This window comes from Sorex fumeus, unplaced genomic scaffold (assembly GCF_029834395.1).
Source record: "Sorex fumeus unplaced genomic scaffold, SorFum_2.1 ptg000047l, whole genome shotgun sequence".
NCBI lineage: Eukaryota > Metazoa > Chordata > Mammalia > Eulipotyphla > Soricidae > Sorex > Sorex fumeus.
In genome coordinates this window covers 50,517,352-50,538,053 of record NW_026606104.1, presented here as the reverse complement: position 1 = coordinate 50,538,053, position 20,702 = coordinate 50,517,352, and the positions used below count along the sequence as shown (strand labels likewise).

At 41.6% G+C, this 20,702-nt stretch overlaps 1 protein-coding gene across 2 annotated transcripts in view; it reads right to left on the bottom strand.

The window, feature by feature from the left end:
* The window catches only part of ZMYM4 (zinc finger MYM-type containing 4), a 101,593-nt gene that overhangs the window by 63,629 nt on the left and 17,262 nt on the right, over positions 1–20,702 (bottom strand). The window contains exons 2-4 of one of the 2 annotated variants that reach the window (XM_056123031.1): positions 4,485–5,006; positions 2,612–2,673; positions 2,087–2,257 (exon numbers count right to left, since the gene is read on the bottom strand). In XM_056123031.1, the coding sequence (XP_055979006.1) occupies positions 2,087–2,257; positions 2,612–2,673; positions 4,485–4,995 (744 nt within the window). In that variant the 5' untranslated portion in view covers positions 4,996–5,006. The remainder of the gene's footprint in view (positions 1–2,086; positions 2,258–2,611; positions 2,674–4,484; positions 5,007–20,702) is intronic. The other variant, XM_056123032.1, reaches the window with a different exon arrangement.

Sequence of the window (20,702 nt, the reverse complement as noted above, 5' to 3'; positions counted from 1 at the left end):
AGAATCAGCAGTCTATAGTTTAACTATGTTTTCCTGGGGAATTTCAGACTCATTACCAAAAGTCTGATCCCACAGATATAAGAGTAGCTAATTGACAGGGAAAAAAAATCTATTCTATCCATTTATATGTCAAAACCGTCACACTGGTGATCAGGATAAAGAATATTCCTGGACCTTATGCCCAAAACCTACAAATATTCCACTGCTTGCTTCTCAAAAACTGAATAAAGGTGGTCTCTTGGGAAAGTCCCATAATCATGATGAAAAATCATATTCACTGTTTTACAACATATTACTATACTTTGAACAGTGTGTGAAAATTTCAGTTTTTCTGTGCCCTAACGCTCCACCCTATTTCATTTTCTCCAGCTACTACAACCTCTACTGTTTTCAAAACAGTAATATCAACAACCCTTCTTGATACCCTCCCTCCTGGAATGTACTAGTCTTATAGTACCTTTTCATACTATATTTTCTTATAGTACGAAGGAAAATATCACTGATCATTTATCAAGATATTGAAATGCCTTAGTATCTTGCCAGCATTATAACTTCTTATTTTCCAGTGAGGAAATTTCTATGTCCACCCTAATGAGCATATACAGAGACAAGATCACCTCCATACAGACATAGTTGTAGTACACCGAACTACTATATAACCTTTGCCTGGGTTTGTGTAAAAGAGAACTTTCTATTGTTTCTATTAACAAGATTTGTATCTACCACCTATTCAAATATTTTCACATTCCCTTTTTCAACCATCTTCTTATATTTAACCAACACACTGATCTCCATCCAACTCTTTAAAAAACTATCATCACTATCTTCTACAGCTCACTTTCCACCAATTAGCATGAAATTCTCATCATCAACTGTCAACATCCGAATCACCTATTATTCTTTCATTTTACTCTAAACAGTAGTTCTCAACAGCTGGCTATTTCACCCCCAAATACTAACATTATCTGGAGAAACTGGGTGAATCTAGTAGGCATAAACTTCCTACAATACAAAGAACAAACCCCGTCCCCATAACAGAAAATATCTGCTTGAAATGTCAAAATGTCAGTACCAAAGTGGAGAAATACTGCTCTAAGTAAAAGCTCTAAATTAAAAACCTCATTCTATCAATGTCTTAGTCAATCCCTTTAATATAATAAAAAGATATGAAAAAGGTCATCTTTCTCTAGAACAAACGTCATTTCAAAGAAATAACTCATGCTATCTTTACTTCTCAGGCCCTGAATTCATGCTATCTATATAAAACACAGACCACCCTCAAACAACTGCTGCTATGGTGAATCCATTCCTCGCTCCCCTTTTTCTATATTACAGAATCACTGTAGCTGACAAAATTACTTTCGTTCATCCCAACTATTACAATGCTGTTAACAAATAGATAACATCACTAACTCTAGGACTGAAGTTACAGAATCTCTATTACTTTATTTCCAGAGAAACCCTGAAATAGCAATACTCAACCCTTACCATAATTATATACGTATCTTAGTTGTAGAATCTCATATTCCAATCAAAGCTTCTTTTGCTTTCTATCACCTGACCAATGAACTAATTCATCAATCAGCTAACCCTTCTCCACAGATAACTTCTACTAATCCCTCTTGAAAACATGTAACATACCCTAAATCTCATCAGAAGAAACGATGAAAAAGATTTATTACTTTGTTATAAAATAGTCATATCATAAACTTATAGACCACCATAAACCTTTGTCTTGCTTTCTCTATCAATCTAAGATCCTTGGAGACTCACGCTTTCTCTAATCCCAAACAAAAACACGTTGTTTTAAAAAAAACAAAAAACAAAAAATAAAAAACTCACAAAATAATGGTATTAAGAAAAAGTAAATTAAAATCCTTATTTACTACTCAGGAAGCTTCATATAATTCTTGTTCATTCCTCAGCATTCTTCTTACAAGACAATTCAAAGTGCCTCCACTTCATTAAGCATCTCATCTCACCCTGTCAAACTACTTCGCTTCATAACCAAAAAGGTCCTCTCTTAAATGAATAATTTATGTGTGAAACAAAAAGAAAAGGGAAAAAAAAAAGGTGAAATGTTTACTTGAGCATTGTCAGGTTCATCTTTTATTTTGTCTAGTAGTCCCTGCTGTGGTGCCATTGCTTTGTCATACTCATCATCCAAAGGTTCTTCTTTAATTCTAATATTTGATGCAAAGGAATTCCCCAGTTCCGAACCAATGGATTCTTTATTGGCAAATGGATAGCTGGAGTCCTAAAACACAATATAAAGGATTAATAAATATTCAGATTTTAAAATTATTCCTCTTCAGGTTTAGCACCCAAAGAAAAGCTAATTGGAAATGAAGAACTGTATGTACATTAATCAGAATCCCTATGCCTAAAAGCAAATGTGATATATGTCTAAATATCAAATACAAATAGAGACTCTAAGAACTGAGGCTCATGAGATCACTCCAGAGATGTCCTTACCCAAATTATATAACAAATTAAGTTGAGGGAGGTGAGGGAATCAGCACCTAACACATACACAGTTTAGAAAGTGACATAAAGAAAACTTTGACACTTGCCACAGTTACAGCAATCTACATACACACTGAAAACTTACCCTAAAGTTTGTTTCTGGGGTTTGTGGTAAATGGGTATGTAATGTTTCTTCAACTTGATTAGCTATTGAAAGAAAAAAAAACAAAACAAATACATGTATATGAATAACAAATTTTATAAAGAGTGACCTAAAAAGCTATCATTTGGTAATGACTTCTCTTTTCCAACAAGAATGTTCCTTAGAGTGAACTGGATTCAAAAAATAACCAAAAGGTAGTTTCACTCAAAACAAATATATGAAGCCCCATCTAAATTTGACCCTTAACAAACTCCTGTTCCTTGCTCAAATTTGACTCATTACTTCACTGCACGTTTAGAAATGACTTATTTGTTCTTCCCCCTTTCTGTTTAAATCATTCCAAGCACACTCTCTCTTATAATGTTTATACAGTACTCAAGACTCAATTCAAAATTCATACCTCTCCTCTATAAAACCAGAACAGAACTGAAAATTGTCTTTTCTAAGAATCCTTAATATACAGGTTTTGTTCTGTGAAAGAACTCTTCAGGCATTGCCTTACTCTTCTTTGACCATCATCTTTAACTGAAATTCAAATCTTTTAATTTTGGGGTGCGAAGTGGGGAGGAGGTGGGGAGTTTTGGGGCACACAGTAGTGTTAAGGACTTATTCTTGGCTCTGTCCTCAAGATTCATTCCTAGAGGTATTCAGGGGACCATATATGGTAATGGGGATCGAACGGGTCAGCTACATGAAAAAGCAAGGTCCCGTCCCCTGTACTATCTCAGGAGCCCTAAAATTCTATCTTGTTATACAACTGCTTATGTTGTATTGTCCATTACTAAGCACTGTGTTTCAAAAGGAGAACTATTATGCTCCTTTAGCTCAATATCCCATAAATAAATATTGAAAATAAGTATTTGACATATACTTCTACAGTGTACAGGCTTGAACATATGGATACTAATTTATACATTTAACAATACTGATGTTCTACCATATTTTTTCTTAAGACGTTGGAAGACTTGTACAGTATGACCTTGCTTTCCTTCACATCTACTGAACATTTATCAAAACATGCCTATTTTACTGCACCAGCTTTGACCAACAAAAATACAAAGTTGATTAATATACAATATGGCCCTCAATAATTAACTCCTATCTAAGCAATTAAAACAAAACTATAAAACTGTGGGGCTCAAGTACTACAAATAATGAAGCATGAACAAACGTTATAGAAATATAGATAAGACGACAATTTATTTTCAATGCAGAAAGTTTAGGAATGACTACAGAATAGAAGAGGTTTTTGAGTCAGACATTGTTTTATAAGAACTACTTTACAGGTTTTAGAAAAAAAGAGAAAATGACATGCAGGCAATGAAACAAGAGAAAAAGAAGGCATAGAACATATAGCACACTCAAAAGTAAAACTGAAATTATAGACTACCCTGAAAAAGGATCCAAGAGAAGTCTCAAGAATTTTGTATAAAATTAAAAAAAATATATATATATATCTATAAATAAAAACTTCCCTAATTTGGACTAATAGGTGGGACAGCAGGTTGAATTTGTGTTGAATTTGTGCTTATAGCACAAAGAAGCTAAATCCAACTTCAGGCTCCAATATTCAACCAAAGAAAATGAACGGGTGACTCAAGTATCTTGGCTTCTCAATAAAATATTGCAATCAAGGAAGGGAGAAATGAGGTTTAGAGCTATTTTTCAACCATTTATACCATTACCAAAAGTTACTGGGAGTAATTCAGTCAGTCTGCAAAGAACAAGGATAAAAGAAAAATGACAAACTTAAAATGAAATTTGTTTATACTTGACATAGCAGAATAAAAGCTGTATTGACAGAAAAAAAGAAATATTTTATTATTTATTGTGTCTCTATTATAACAAATATTACCTGCTTTATCAAAAAAACTGCTTTTCAACCTTGAATCCAATTCTTTATGGGATTTATCCAACCGTTTTTCACGTTCATAAGTTAGGTCTCTATTTTTCTCCTTTCCAGAAAATGTCTCTTTGCTGTTTTCTCTTACTAGACTAAAATCTTTCCGTATTGATTTAAAGACAGAAACCTGATCAAACTGTTTAGGAAAGTCTTTTTTTAATTTACTTTGAATTTGTATTTCAGTTTCATTGTCTGATTCATGCTGTGTGACTCTTCTCTCTACTTCCAAGCTATCATCAGTATGAATTGAAGAAACAAGATTGTCCTTTGAACTAAAATTCTGTTCATCCTCATTGTCACTACCAACGACTGGAATTCCTGCAAGATCCCCAGAGTTCAAAAAATAATCATCTTCATCCAGCAATGAATTTTCAGATCCTGTTTGATTCGTCATTCCATAAGACATGCTGTCAAGGGTAGGAGTTAAGTTGTGGTCTATATCTTCAGACATTTCTGTATCCATGATACCACCACCTTAAAAAGTAAAATACTGTTTAGACAAACGATAGTGCTAAAGATGAGCACATTCATAAGGTCCGTCTGGTATCTAACCAAACATATGTATTTTTCTCTAAAACAAAATATAGTTAATATTAGCATATTAACACTAATATTGGTGTGACAGACATGATTATCCTGATCGAAAAAACAGGGACCTAAAATCTGAGAAACTATGAAATTAGAAAATAAGAAAATGTGATATGGAAATTTAAAAACGACAAACTAGACAAACTACAAACCTCAAAACTGGTTGTATCTGTGTTCTGATGATAAAAAGATCCTTGAGGTTGGAGCGATAGCACAGCAGGTAAGGCATTTGCCTTGCTTGCAGCCGACCTGGCCTACCCAGGTTCGATACCTCCATTCCTCTCAAGAGAGCCTGGCAAACTAATGAGTATCTTGCCCTCACGGCAAAGCCTGGCAAGCTACACATGATGTACTCAATATGCCAAACACAGTAACAAGTGTCACAATGGAGACGTTACTGGGCCCACTCGAGCAAATCAATGAACAACGTGAGGATAGAGACAGTATCTATTTGATTCTAAGCGTATTGAATAAAATAAATTAAAAAAGAAAAAAGATCGCTGAAAATTTATGTGGTCCTTTTTTAGAGGAAATATAGTATAATATTAATATTTAATATCATTGTTTAATATTAATCAGATGAAAGAATTTCATTTAAGCCAGTTCACATAGTTCCATGGAATATTTTGTTTGGCATATACTAAATCATATATCACTTAAGGACACAAAAATAAGGCCATAAAATGCATTATTTTTCCTTTTTATTCCCCAAATAATGGTATAATCTTGTGGCACATTAAATGATCCCTAAGCAATGATAAGAATAAACTTCAGAAACTGGCATCATAAATAAAAAAACTAAATTAAATTAAATTTGGACAAACTGGCAGGCTACCAAATGTAGCCTGCCCACCCGGCAGAGTCTGGCAAACTCCCCGTGGCATACCCAATATGTCAAATACCAGTAACAATGATGGGTCTCATTCTCCTAAAGAGCCTTGAATATAATCTCAGGGGTAGGATGAAGGAGACACTACTGGTGCCTGCTCGAGGCAATCGACAAATAACAGGATGGTTGTAATTTGTAAATAAAATTTAAAAAAGGAAAATTTATGTGGTCATAAGAAGCTCAAGATTCTTTATAAAAAGCCATTAATACTCACCTAAGAAATTAATTTATGGTGAGGATTAGTGATATTGTTATAAGGGCTTACTAATACAATACACAAAAAGAAATACTGTAATTATTACAGATGTTATCAATGTTGTCTGTTTGGGGGCTGCACCCAGCACTGTTCAGGGATTACTTCTAGCTCTATGCACAGGGATCACTCCTAGTGTGCCAAGGTGACCACATGCAGTGCCAGGAATCAAACCCTAGTCAGTTATGTACAATGCAAGCCCCCTACACACTATACTACTGTTCCACCCCAATTCTACTTCTTGGCATTCATTCCCAAGACAAAGAACATTAATACAAAAAGATCACGGTCACAGTCCTCCTGTTGTTCAACGATTTGCTCGAGCGGGCCCAGTAACGTCTCCATCATGAGACTTGTTGTTACTGTGTTTGGCATACTGAATATGTCACGAGTAGCTTGCTAGGCTTTGCCATGCAGGCGAGATATTCTCGGTAGCTTGCCAGGCTCTCCGAGAGGGGCGCAGGAATTGAACCTGCTCGGCTGGGCCGGCTGACCAAAAGATAGATATAATATACACGCCTGTTTTCAAGTAATATCCAGAATATGGAAACAACACTAATACCCAGTAACAGATGGCTGAATCAAGAAGCTGTGGTACACACACACACACACACACACAGGAGTAGTATGCATCTATAAGAAAGGATGAACTCTTGCTGTGTACTGCAACTTGGATGAAAAAGGAAGGCATCATGTTATATCTGGAGAATAAATATCAGATGATCTCACTTATCTATAGTACACAAAGGTAAAATAAGGGTACAGACAGCACGGGATGATGACAAAATATTGACCCTGGATCACAAAACCAAGACTACTGAACTGAGGGGAAGAGAGAAGTGTGGAAGAAGAAAGAGGTGGACTGGAAGTTACATAAGGACAATGGTAAGGGTCGTATGAACTTTGGTGGTAGTGAGGATGCAGTAACATATGTACATATACTTAAGTTATAATACTTTTGCAACCATTTTAAGTAATAGTAAATATGAGTCAGAGAGATAGTACAGCAAGTAGAGCACTTGCTCTGCACCTGGCAAAGCCAGGTTCAGTCTCCAACATCCCATATAGTCCCTTAAATACCACCAGGTGTGATTCCTGCTTATGAGTAAGCCCTGAGCACCACTGAGTTATGGCCCCAAAAGAAAAAAGAAAAAAGGAAAAAAGAAAAGTAACTTAATCTAGAGAAGAGAGACAAAGAGGAAAGACATGATTTACCTATATCAGGAATAGAAAGACCACATGAAGGTTTCATAGAGAATAATACAAACTAACAATATACTGTAGAATGAGACACACCTCAAGGTACACACTTTGCAGTACACACTTTGCAAATAAAAGGCATACATTTAACCCCTGGCACTGCATGGTCCCCTGAGCACCACGAGGGTCAATCCCTAATCAACTGATGGGTGTACAAAGAAGAAGAAAAGGGGCTGGAGGAATGACACAGCACATAAGGGGTTTGCTTTACACGTGGACTACCTGGGTTTGATTCCTGGCACCCCATATGGTTCCCCAAGCCCACCAGGAATGATCCCTGAGCACAGAGTTAGAGTAAGCCCTGAGCATTGCCGAGCGGTACAACAGCAAAAATACATATTAAAAAAAACTACCTGCCCCATCCCAACCCACATTAGTAGCCTAATAAACACTCCCATGTAGAGCCTCTCAAAGGTCCGAAGTATTTGAAAACCTTCTATTAGGCTACTACCAGCAATTTCTTTAACTAAGGAAATCTAAATGTGAAATTAATAGAAAGCACTGCCTGATTCTGGTAGACAAGTTAACCCAAACATATGTTAAACTTCACTAATTTCCTGCAAATGGAATCCTGGAAGAAGCGACAGAGGCAGCTTTCTACAGGGTCTTTATCAGAGTCCACTCGCATAATACTTCATAGAGGGGGAAAATGAAATTTCACATTGTCCCTTTATTTTCAAATCCAGCCTTCGAGACTACTGCCTTCCTACTTATTCTGAGTTCTATGAAGTTGGTATGGCACCTGTCAGAATGCCTATAAAATATGGACACAGATGGGAGAAGCACTATATTATTGGGGGCTTGGGGGACAGCTCCCAAAATATACTCAAGAGGTCCCAGGGAGCACAGTTGGTGATACTTAAGGATCTATACAGCCTCAAAGACCAAACTTGGATTCATGCATATGCAAAAAATGCACCCTTGACCCCTGAGGTACCTCCCTGACCTCCAAAATAATCTATTAACCTCTTTGGGAAGGCTTAGTTCCTAAGTTCAAGTGACCATCTGACACCATTCGAACACTGAGAGTGGAACCATAGTCTACAATTACATAGAATCTGTGTTTAACTCCATGATCTCAGCAAATCTATACCAAAACTTGGACTAATCAATCCAAAAAAACTGATATCTCAAATCCCAATGAACAAAGATTCTAAGAGACAAAAGAACTTTACCCAAAAGAATAAGAGGTAGATATCATAAGGAAGAAAAAAACACCACCACAGGGCAATAACCTATAACTGAAAAGGTATCTCTAAAGTGTAGTACTGGGAAGCAAAGGCAACAGGAGTTTTGCACTAGATGCTAGTTAACCCAATTTCACAATCCTCTGCTTACAATGCTGAGAAAGGAGGGATCAGGGTTCTAGGACAAAGCTATCTTGACAACCTCTCACAACCTTACTGCTAAGACACCATACTGGACCTCACTGTCCACAGTTATCAAACCCTAAAAACAAATCCTTAGATCCACTCCTAGTAAATAGCTAAACTATTTGGGAGCTGAAAAATAATAGTGTTTACTACTTGCAAGCTGGAGCGATAGCACAGCGGTAGGGCGTTTGCCTTGCACACAGCCAACATGGCCGACCCAAGTTCGATTCCTCCACCCCTCTTGGGAGAGCCCGGCAAGCTACCAAGAGTATCTTGCCCGCACGGCAGAGCCTGGCAAGCTACCCATGATGTATTCGATATGCCAAACACAGTAACAACAAAGTCTCCAATGGAGACGTTACTGGGCCCGCCCGAGCAAATCAATGAACAACGGGAGGACCGTGACTGTGACTCCTTGCAGGCATAAAGATCTAGACGCTATAAAGTCGCATCCTATAGTTAAGCAAGCAAGATGTACACCTACAGATATAAAGTAGCAAGCAGATCTCTAAAGTACAGTCAGCAAGAAGGCCCCAAGACTACTGTGCGTGTCCAGATATGGAACTTAAACTTCCCTGTAAACTCATCCAGTAAGGGTGCTATAGCTCCACATGTGTGCATAAAAGAATGCAGCCTAGGAATAGTTGAATACTAATCAACTACAACTCCTGATCAATACCTAGTCTTTCTCAAATTTAGTGCAAATGTGATCCTGGTTACTTTTCTGAATCCCTAGTCACAGCCTGGACCTGCTAAAACTAGGTGTCACAACCAGAATTAAGCACACCTGTGATAGCAAATTCCCAAGTTCCTCACCACATCTCTACGAAAATATGAAGGAACTCACCTGCACCAAAGATTTAAGACAAAACCTACAAGGAATGATGAAAGCAATCTAAAAACGACATCAATACAACAGTACTAATAAAGCTCACTGAAGTTATATCATCAATTGAAAACTACTTCAATAAAGTATGAGAGTGGAGCCAGAGCAATAGCACAGAGGATAGGGTACTTGTCTTGTACATGACTGACCTAGATTCAATCCCCAGCACCCCTTAGGATCCACTGAGCAACACCAAGAGTGATTCCTGAGTGCAGAGCTAGGAGTAAGCCTGAAAACCATCAGGTGTGGCCCAAAAACAGAACAACAAAAATTATATGAGAGAGTGTCAACACAGATTGGGAGAAACTTCAAGATCAATGAGCCAGAATGAATAATAATAGAAACTAAAAAAAAAAAAAAAGACCAGCAAAAATAAAGATTAAAAGTGATCAAAAATGAAGATTAAAGATTAAAAGTGATTAACAGAAAAACTGTCTGTGAAAGAAAAAAAAATTCGAGAAAGACAAGAAAGCAAAAAGGGCCAAATTTATATTTCAATTGGGGACAGAGGGATCGTACAAGTAGGTAAGGCATTCCTTGCGCACAGGTCCAGGGTCTATCCTCGGCATCCCACCTGGTTCTCCTGAGCACCACCAGGAGTGATTCCACAGTGTAGAACCAGGAGTAACCCCTGAGCAGCGCCAGGTGTGGCCCCTAAACAAAACACAAATTTTATATTTGAAGAAACAGTCAAGAATCATGTGATCTGCTGCAACATGGTTGGAAGCCAGAAGAAGAGAGAGAAACAGACAAAGAATGATCTCACGTATCCGTGGTATATAAATACTGGATGAATGAGGAAACGTACTATAGCGATGTTCCTAGTCACAGCACGGACCTGCTAGATCATGCCTAGATCACACTTGACCCCCACATTTAAAGGAGAGGACAGAAAAGGAAAGCAACACAGGGGGCGGGGAGGCAAGAACAGAAGTAATATGTGAACAGCCATCAGGGATTTAGTCATACTTCAGTTACACTGGGTGACCTACCAATATATGAAAAACACATACTCAACCAAACTGAAAACATGAAATCAAAGCTGCAACCACTGAAATTCTGTAATGTGCCTGTCAAATTTGGGGGGGCTGGAGGGGGACAGGGGAAGGTAAGATGTGGGAATATGGAACACTGGTGGAGGAAGTTGATACCAGGGGTGAGATTGACAGTTCTTTAATTTAAAAAAGGGGGGTTAAGAGAGCCAAGAAATTCCCCATGTTAAGAAAGATCCAGAAAACATAAAGAGCTCCAAACAAAATAAACTAATCAGATGCAGAACAAAACATATTGTAGGGCAGGGAAAATGGCTCTGTGTACGGAGCACATGCTTTCTATGCTCAGATGACCAGGGTTTGTTACCCATTTCTTTTGGGTTGGTTTGTGATACCCAGAGCAGAGCTAAGGAGCAACACTTGACTTTTTTCCCAGGAGTTACTCCTGGTGGTGTTCAGGAGACCGGAAGTATAGAATCAGCTCCTTCTGTACGAAAAGCATATGCTCTCTGAGGAATAGCTCCATCCCCAGGTCCAGTTAGACACCAGAGCACTTTTGGGAGCAACCCTCAAGCACAGAGCTGGGAGTAGTTCCTACACACTAGTGGTAATTACTCCAAAACAATATAATATATATGTATACATAGTAATTAAGACAGCAAAAGCCAAAGATAAGTAATCTTTGGCTTATAAATCTTATAAACAAGAAAAGTGCCACAAGACTATCAGCAGATTTCTCAACAAATTCTCCATGTCAAGGGAATGAGGATGTGGCTAAGAGGTGAAGTGCATGCCTTATATGCCTGAGACCAACTTGGAATCCCAGTAACACCAAAAAAAGGAAAAAAACTAAATAGAATAAATAAGAGGGACATATGCTGAATGGGTAAGATGCCCAGTCAAAATACTCTACCTACCCTGGCTAGCACTCACCATTTCAAGGAGAAATAAAGAATATTTTGACAAACCACTGTTATAGAACAGTGGTTTGTCAGGGCTGGAGCGATAGCACAGCGGGTAGGGCGTTCGCCTTACAAGCGGCCAACATGGCCGACCCAAGTTCGATTCCTCCGCCCCTCTCGGAGAGCCCGGCAAGCTACCGAGAGTATTCATATGCCAGACACAGTAACAACAATAGTCTCCAATGGAGACGTTACTGGGCCCGCTCGAGCAAAATCGACGATCAACGGGAGGGCCTTTACCTTTACCTTTACTGTTATAGAAATTTCACACTACTAAATCAATCCTTCATAAAAAAGTTTTATAAATCCCTGTGTAGCAAATACCTAAAAAATATTAAGTGTGTGATAAGAGTGTAGTAGTGACAACTATTTTCAAATTTAATTTATTAAACTCAGTCAGTTGTGCTGAGAGAATTTTGAATTTAAGATCCTGTATTTTTCAGTAACAATTTTTCACTTGGCTATTTTTTTTTCTTTTTGGGTCACACCCAGCGATGCACAGGGGTTACTCCTGGCTCTGCACTCAGGAATTACTCCTGGCAGTGCTCTGGGGACCATATGCTTGCTGGGAATCAAACCCGGGTTGGCTGCAGGCAAGGCAAACGCCCTATGCGCTATGCTACCACTCCAGCCCCTCACTTGGTTATTTTTATTTATTCATTTTGTGGGCTCCAAAGTGATGCTCAGGAAGGAGAACTAGGTATCCATTCCAGCAATTTCAGGCTAAAAGGGTGAGTGGTGTGAGTGGTTCAATGCAAGGGTCCAAGGATGCAGTACTGCAAGATTATCCAGCCGCCCCAGGAAGTACTTGGGGCCTCCTGGCTCAACTGGTAGTACTCACGTGGCATTCCAGGGCAGCATCGTATTATATTTAAGGAATCATGTGGTGCCACAGAGCGAACTGAGAACTGTGACAAGAAAAGCACGTGTTTTAACCTCTGTACTATTAGTTGGATCTTTAAAATACTTTTCTTCTTTTTCACTTTTTTTTTAAATTTATGTAGTGTGTTGTTTTGTTTTGGGGCTGGAGCGATAGCACAGTGAGTAGGGTGTCTGCCTTCCGGTTCGATTCCTAGCACCCCATATGGTGCCCCGAGCACCACCAGGAGTATTCCCTAAGTGCATGAGCCAGGAGTAACCCCTGTGCATCGCCAGGTGTGACCCGCCCCCCCCAAAAAAGAAAAGAATGTCACAGGGCTGGAGCAATAGCACAGCGGGTAATATGTCTGACTTTCATGCAGATGACATGGCTGACCCGGGTTCAATTCCTCTGTCTCTCTAGGAGAGCCCGGCAAGCTACCAAGAGTTATCTCGTCCACACGGCAAAGCCTGGCAAGCTCCCCGTGGCATATTCAATATGCCAAAAACATTAACAAGTCTCACCATTTGTTGTGAGATGTTAATGGTGTCTGCTGGAACAAATCAATGAACAAGGGAGGACAGTGCTACAGTTGTTTTGTTTTGGTGCCACACCTGGCAGTACCCTGGGGCTACTCATTCATCAGGATTAGCTCCAAACAGTGGTCAAGATGCAATGCTGAGGATCAAAGTCATAGCTCTAGAATGCAAAGTACGCACTGTAGCACTGTCCTCCCATTGTTCATCGATTTGCTCGAGCAGGCACCAGTAACGTCTCCATTGTGAGACTTGTTGTTACTGTTTTTGGCATATCGAATACTCCATGGAGAGCTTGCCAGGCTCTTCCAGGCAGGCAGGATACTCTCAGTAACTTGCCAGGCTCTCCGAGAGGAGAGGAGGAATCAAACCTGGGTCAGGCACATGCAAGAAAACCCTACCCATTGTGCTATCCCTCCAGCATGTATGCACTACAACTCTTTACTCCCAGGTTACTTTTTGCTATAGATCTTATTTCTCTATTAGCATTTTATAGATACTCACTTATAAGCATATTTTCTATTCCATTACTGAAGTTATAAAAACAGTTTGATATATTGCTCAACTGAGCATTTGACTCAAATTAGGATGTCTATAATGATTCTCCTTTTGTTGGTGACAGGGTCACAAAGCAACTCATTCGTTCAATATTTCTGGACTATTCCAGATAGTTTATATATTTTATTCTGAGTCTCTGAATTTTATTTTATTCTTCTACAAAGGTTTTTCTTTATTTTCAGATTTTAACTTAGCTGAACTCACACTGCTGTCTCCTACGCAGCAGCTCAGGATTTGGGGGGAAGCAGGGAGGAAAATGGCAGGTGGAGGTGAGAGCAAACCCAGCAGTGCTCAGGGCTTATTCCTGACTCCACACTCAGGACTCACTCCTGGCAGGCTTCAGGGACCATATGGGGAACTAGCGATCAAATCAGGTCCTGCCACATGCAGGGCAAGTTCCCTACCCACCTACTATCACTCTGGGACTTCCCTCAGACATTTTGACTCCAACCGGTGCATGCATAATTTAAGAGCCAATAAGATATTCAACAGCTTATAAACAAAGTATTTTTGACCTTTTTTATTGAATCACTGAGACAGACCATTACTAAGATGTTCATGGTTAGATTTCAGTTCGTGATTGGGCGGATGTTCATGACTGGAATAACCATACAGTATTCCAACACCCATCCCTCCACCAGTTTATATCTGGGTACATTTCCCAGCACCAATGTCCCCTGGTTCCCTTCAATCATCCCCCCACCCCTTGCCCCTGCCTAACTCTATGGCAAGTGCTGGCGCACCCCTACTCTCCCTCCCCCTGCCTCTCACGTCCCCACTGCCCCGGGCACTGTGGCTTGCAATATTGATGCTGAAAGGATAAACAAAATTTTTATACTATTCCCACTATCTTTGATTCCTAGCTTTCCAAAAGCATTTAATTTTCAATTGTAATAGTTACCTTAAATTCTCGGTATTTTAATGTTGCTGAAGAGGTAGCTTAGCATAGAACTGTTGCCAGCCTATCAAGGGAGTTCAAATATATTACAGCTGATGCTGATTCACTTGAGAGTTCTCTGAATAACAAGAGGAGCAGGCCAACCACCAGAGGTCTTTAGTGTCAGCGTTCTTTATAACTCATGTAGCAGCACTAACAGCAATATCTGCATGGCAGACAGTAGCCTCAACAATCACACAATTCTCCACACACCTCTCTCTCTCCCTCCCTCCCTCCCTCCCCAGAAGCCCAGTAAAATATGCTAGAAGACTCTAAACTGAAAAAATCCCAGAAGCCCCAAATACCCCACAGTATAGTTTGCATACCCCCTTTGCATTGCATACCCCCCTGCATAACCCCCTTGGTTACCCCGTATATAAATGAGGTCTATGCAACTGACCAATCAAAGCTGGATATATCCTAAAGAAAATAATGAACTATATAATAACTATCAAAATAGCACATGTAAAGATAGGTGTCTTACGTGATTTGATCCCCAGCATCCTATAATGGTCTCCTGAGCCCCTCCGGAGCAATGCCTGAGGGCTGAGCCAGAAGCAAGCTCTGAGTATCACCAGGTATGGCCCAGGCCTTGCATCTCACCCCCCCCCCCGGCCCCCCAAAGCACACACACACACACAAATACCAGTCTGACCAGAAGTCTTGACTATCCTTTTCTCAATAAAATTATTTCTCCCTTTTCTCAATAAAACTAAGGCCTCAGCTGACCCGGGTTCGATTCCCAGCATCCCATATGGTCTCCTGAGCACCACCAGGAGTTAATTCCTGAGTGCATGAGCCAGGAGTAACCCTGTGCATCACCAGGTGTGACCCGAAAAGCAAAAAACAAACAAAAAAACTAAAAAAAATTAATTCAGTATCTACTGGAAGATGGAAGATGGGGGATCTGGGTGGAGGAGGCCCAGTCCCAATCTGAGCAGGCTTGGAGATCTCAGCCCCTGGATTCCTTTCCTTTGCCCCTGGATTCCTTTGCCGGTTCCTTCATGCATGAGCCTCGTCTGAACGTGTGGAGAGTGGTTTTAAGCATGGCTGTGGCTGGTTCCAGAGGTCTTCAGCTGCGTTACAACCACCAACTGCCCCGAGCGCCGTGTTATCCCATCAACGGCCAAGACTCAGGGACAACGACCCAGCTCCCAGAAGTGCGTGGCTGCTAATGCAGCCCCACGACCTCTTATTGTCTAGTCCTCACTCTTGGAGAACCCGACAGGCGACCAAGTGTATTCTGCCTGCGTGGCAGTCTGGCAAGCTCCCCGTGGTGTATTTGATACGCCAAAGCCCAGTAACAATGATGGGTCTCATTCCCCTGGCCCCTGAAGGAGCCTCCAATGTGGCACTTGCTAAAACCACAGGGCTAAGACGAATGGAGATTATACTAGTGCCTGCTCGAGGAAATTGATGAACAGGATGACAGTGACAGTTCAGTATCACCACATGTAATGGTTAGGGACCCATGCACTGCCAGGGACTGAACCTGTAACTCCTGTCAATCTCCCATTCCCAAGATGTCAGATTGTTTTTAATTTTCTTAAATATGATTAACTCTATATATTTGTTTGTATGGGGCTGGAGCGGCAGCAGAGCGGGTAGGGCATCTGCCTTGCATGCGGCCGACCCAGGTTCGATTCCTCTATCCCTCTCGGAGAGCCTGGCAAGCTACCGAGAGTATCCCGCCCGCATGGCAGAGCCTGGCAAGCTCCCCGTGGTGTATTTGGTATGCCAAAAAACAGTAACAAGTCTCACAATGGAGATGTTACTGGTGCCTGCTCAAGGAAATCCATGAACAACTGGAGGACAGTGTTAGAATGCAACTTGTTTGTTTTGGGACCACACACATGGTGCTTGAGGGCTACTCCCAATTCAGAGGTCTCTTCTAGTAGAGCTCAAAGAAAGGACCATTGTGGTACAGGCAATCAAACCTGAACTTCCCACATTCAAATCATGTACAGAGCTCACTGGGCCATCTCCCTAGCCTGTCACTATTAGTACTGAATACATACACTATGTCCTCAGATGAAAAAAAGCAAAAGGAAAGCAGATTATATACTTTCTCTTCTAAGTCTTGATATCCCTCCGAAATCTATCAACATTTCTGTACACTTCAGTAACTTTGGATAGCATAAATGTTACTTAGTTTATTATACACTGCACAGATTACAGTGTCTCCAAGACAGCCAATATAATTTGAACTATTTCCAGACAAAACTAACACTCCCAGAAAGTAATTCCTTTTATCTAACATATGTGGACTCTCAGAATCTGATTTCTATTTCATATGTCTTATTCCATTCTATTTGTTAAAGCACTACCCTTCAGTTTTTCCTGTATAATCTTCATGCTTCTTTTTATCTGTCTGATCTGCAATCTGATTCTTCTCTTTTTCCTCCATCATCAATCCCAACACCAATGTCCCCCAACAAGTATCCCCCAGCCTGCCCCTTAGCAGTCACCTAACAAATTTATTTCACATTGCTTGCTCCAACAAAAATTAATGAAATGGCAAATAAAATTATCATTTCATTATTATCATTTATATTTAGAAAATAAATCACAAAAGTCAATGTGGGCCCTTAATATGGCACAAATCAGGTGTGGAGGCTCTGGGCCCCATCTGGGAGGAAGGGCTTCTATCTCCCCTTAGAGCTCTGCTCTGGTTTGGAATAGGCCCACTGAAACCAGCCAGAGGCAAGCCTCACCTGGGATGGTGGAGCAGCAAGCAGGTCAACCATAATCTGATGATTCTTTTTCTCATTTTTGGGTTTCTCAAAACCCAAAACCGTGTGGATATGGTCGATGGTGCTGAATCCTTTGCGGAACCCTGCTTGCTCGCATGGTTGTCCTTCATCTAGTGTTCTGCCAATCCTATTCACGACTTCCACTACCCAGCCGTCGCCACACTCCAGGACGCTTTCCGGACCCGCGCGGCAGCTCCGGCCGAGACCCACGCACAACTGAAGACCCACAGAACAAGGTAAGCGGAACTCTCTGAGACCTTGGACTCCAGGCTCGGCGGACCCAGGGACAGAGCTTCTCTGCTTGCTCCCACCACCACAGGTGACAAAGGGATTCTAATCAGGAGCCCCACCCTACCCTGCCCTGTCTGCTTCCATCAACCACCCAGGGATCGAATTGTGCACAGGAGACCCACCCTACCCAGATAAATACCCCACTGGCAGACTTCCACTCTCGACACTACTTCCACTACCCAGCCGTCGCCACACTCCAGGACGCTTTCCGGACCCGCGCGGCCGCAAGACACATCATAAGACACTAAATACCCGTCTTCTGGAATTGTCGTACCATATTTGATAGGGTTCAAATATGGTAACACCTACAAGGGTGATTAGAGGTCACCCCAAAAGCCTCTATACCTCTCGGAAAGACTGGCAAGCTACCGAGAGTATTCCGCCCGCACGGAAGAGCCTGGCAAGCTATCCGCTGTGTATTCGATATGCCAAAACCAGTAACTACAACTGGTCTCATTCACCTGACCCTGAAGGCTTCACCGACATGGCAGCACTGAGAAGGATGAGAAAGGAGAGGCCGACAAAATCTCAAGGCCGACCTAGACTGCCACAACGAAGGAAGACAAAAATGATCGTCTGTACTTTCAATGCACGTACGCTAGCATCAGATGCATCCATCGAGGACCTGATGGTACAAGCGCGAATGATCAAGTACGACATCATTGGTCTGACCGAGACAAGAAGACATGAATCTCACCATGCCGTTTTCGACACTGGAGAAGAATTGTTCCTCGGAACATGCGATAAAAGAGGTGTTGGAGGCGTCGGTGTCCTTGTCAACACAAACTTGGCCAAGAGCATTGATTCATTCGAATGCCTAACAACCCGAATCGGACGTTTACATTTGAATAGATGTGGCTCACTGCCTGCAGTTTCTATCTTCGTTGTCTACGCACCAACATCTCATTATGATGAAAGAGAAATCGAGAAGTTCTACATGGAGCTAGAGAAGTTCTATAAAGAAGACCACACCTTCTACAAGATCATTGTGGGTGATTTTAATGCCAAGATAGGACCGAGAAGATCAGCTGAAGAACTTCACATCGGAACCCATGGCCTAGAATGGAACGAACAGGGTGAGAGACTGTCTGAGTTCATCATGTCGACCAAGACCATTCATGGTAACTCACAGTTCCAGAAGGCAGAATCTAAACGATGGACATGGGAGTCTCCCGGTGGACGATTCCACAACGAAATAGACCACATCATATTCAATCGACGGTTTTGCCTGACTGATGTCGCTGTTGTCCCAAAATTTCGAACGGGATCGGACCACCGTCTCCTTCGTGCAAAATTCTACTTCACAGAGCGGGGAGAAAGGGCTGCAAAGTTCAAAAAGAGAACTCCCAGAACGACCACCAACTGGGAACTCTTTGGTACTATTGCGGGAACATGGGAAGATGCCATTGTAGACAACATTGACGAGGAATACGATCGACTGGTTCAGCACCTCCATGAATGTGCGAGGAACGCCAAGAGAGAGATAGCCACAAAAAATCGCCTATCTTCGAAAACTCTTGAGCTAATTCGCCAGCGTGGTTTGGCGCATGCCTCAGGCAACCGCAAGCTAACGTCCGAGCTTGCAAAGCAGTGCAGAGATGCGATCAAGGAAGACCTCAAAGAGAGAAGAGCAGAAGTACTGGTAGATGCGGCAGAAGCCGGGAAAAGTATTCGTAAGGCCCGCCTGTCCTTCGCCAACTATAAGACCAAGGTGACTGCCCTCCGACGTCCTGATGGATCCATCACATCCTCCAGAACGGCAATGGAGAAGATTATCCATGACTTCTACTCAAATCTCTTCGATAGCCATGTCCACTTGCCGACATACCAAATTCCACAGGATGGGTATGTCGTTCCCAACGTTCTCCCTTCCGAAATCTGACACGCCATTTCGTCAGTAAAGAAGCAAACAGCACCCGGCCCAGACAAGGTCAGACCTGAATACCTGAAGAACCTGCCGTCAGTACTCATCAATACACTGGCTCGGCTCTTCACTCGCTACCTGTCTGAATGCAAGGTTCCATCTCAATGGAAAACCAGCAGGACCGTACTACTGTTCAAGAAGGGAGACATCCATGACATTGGCAACTATCGCCCGATCTGCCTATTGTCTGTCATCTACAAGTTGTTCACTCGAGTCATCCTGAATAGGATTGGCAGAACACTAGATGAAGGACAACCATGTGAGCAAGCAGGGTTCCGCAAAGGATTCAGCACCATCGACCATATCCACACGATAACCAAACTCATTGAGGTTTCTCGGGAGTTCAAGATGCCGCTCTGCTTAACGTTCATTGATTTAAAGAAGGCCTTTGATTCTGTTGAGACGGAAGCGGTCATTGAAGCCCTAGCCAATCAGGACATTCAAGCCCAATACATCAGGATCCTCCGTGAGCTGTATTGCGGATTCACTACCAGGATCTCACCATTCTACAAAGAAGTGATCGTTGATGTCAAGAGAGGGGTGCGGCAGGGTGATACCATTTCACCAAAACTCTTCAGTGCCACCCTCGAGAACATCATGCGACGACTGGAATGGGAAGGAATGGGAGTGAAGATAGATGGTCGGCAACTACAACACCTCCGCTTTGCTGATGACATTGTTTTAATAACACCAAACATCAGCCAAGCGGCACAAATGCTGGCCGACTTTGACCGTGAGTGTGGAAAGGTAGGACTACAGCTGAATCTTACGAAGACAATGTTTATGAGAAACAGCCTTGTTCCTGACGCCCCATTCGCTCTCAATGGAACGACCATCTCCGAATGCAACAGCTATGTGTACCTAGGTCGAGAGGTCAACATGACAAATGACCTGGCACCCGAGCTGCGCAGGAGGAAGAGAGCGGCTTGGAACGCCTTCAAGAACGTCGAAGAAATAGCTAAGAGGACGAAGAACCTCCGGCTCCGGGCACATCTCTTTGATTCCACTGTTCTTCCTGCATTAACATATGCCTCAGAGACCTGGGCCCTATGCAAACAAGATGAGAACGCCATTCAGGTCTCCCAAAGAAGAATAGAAAGAGCTATGCT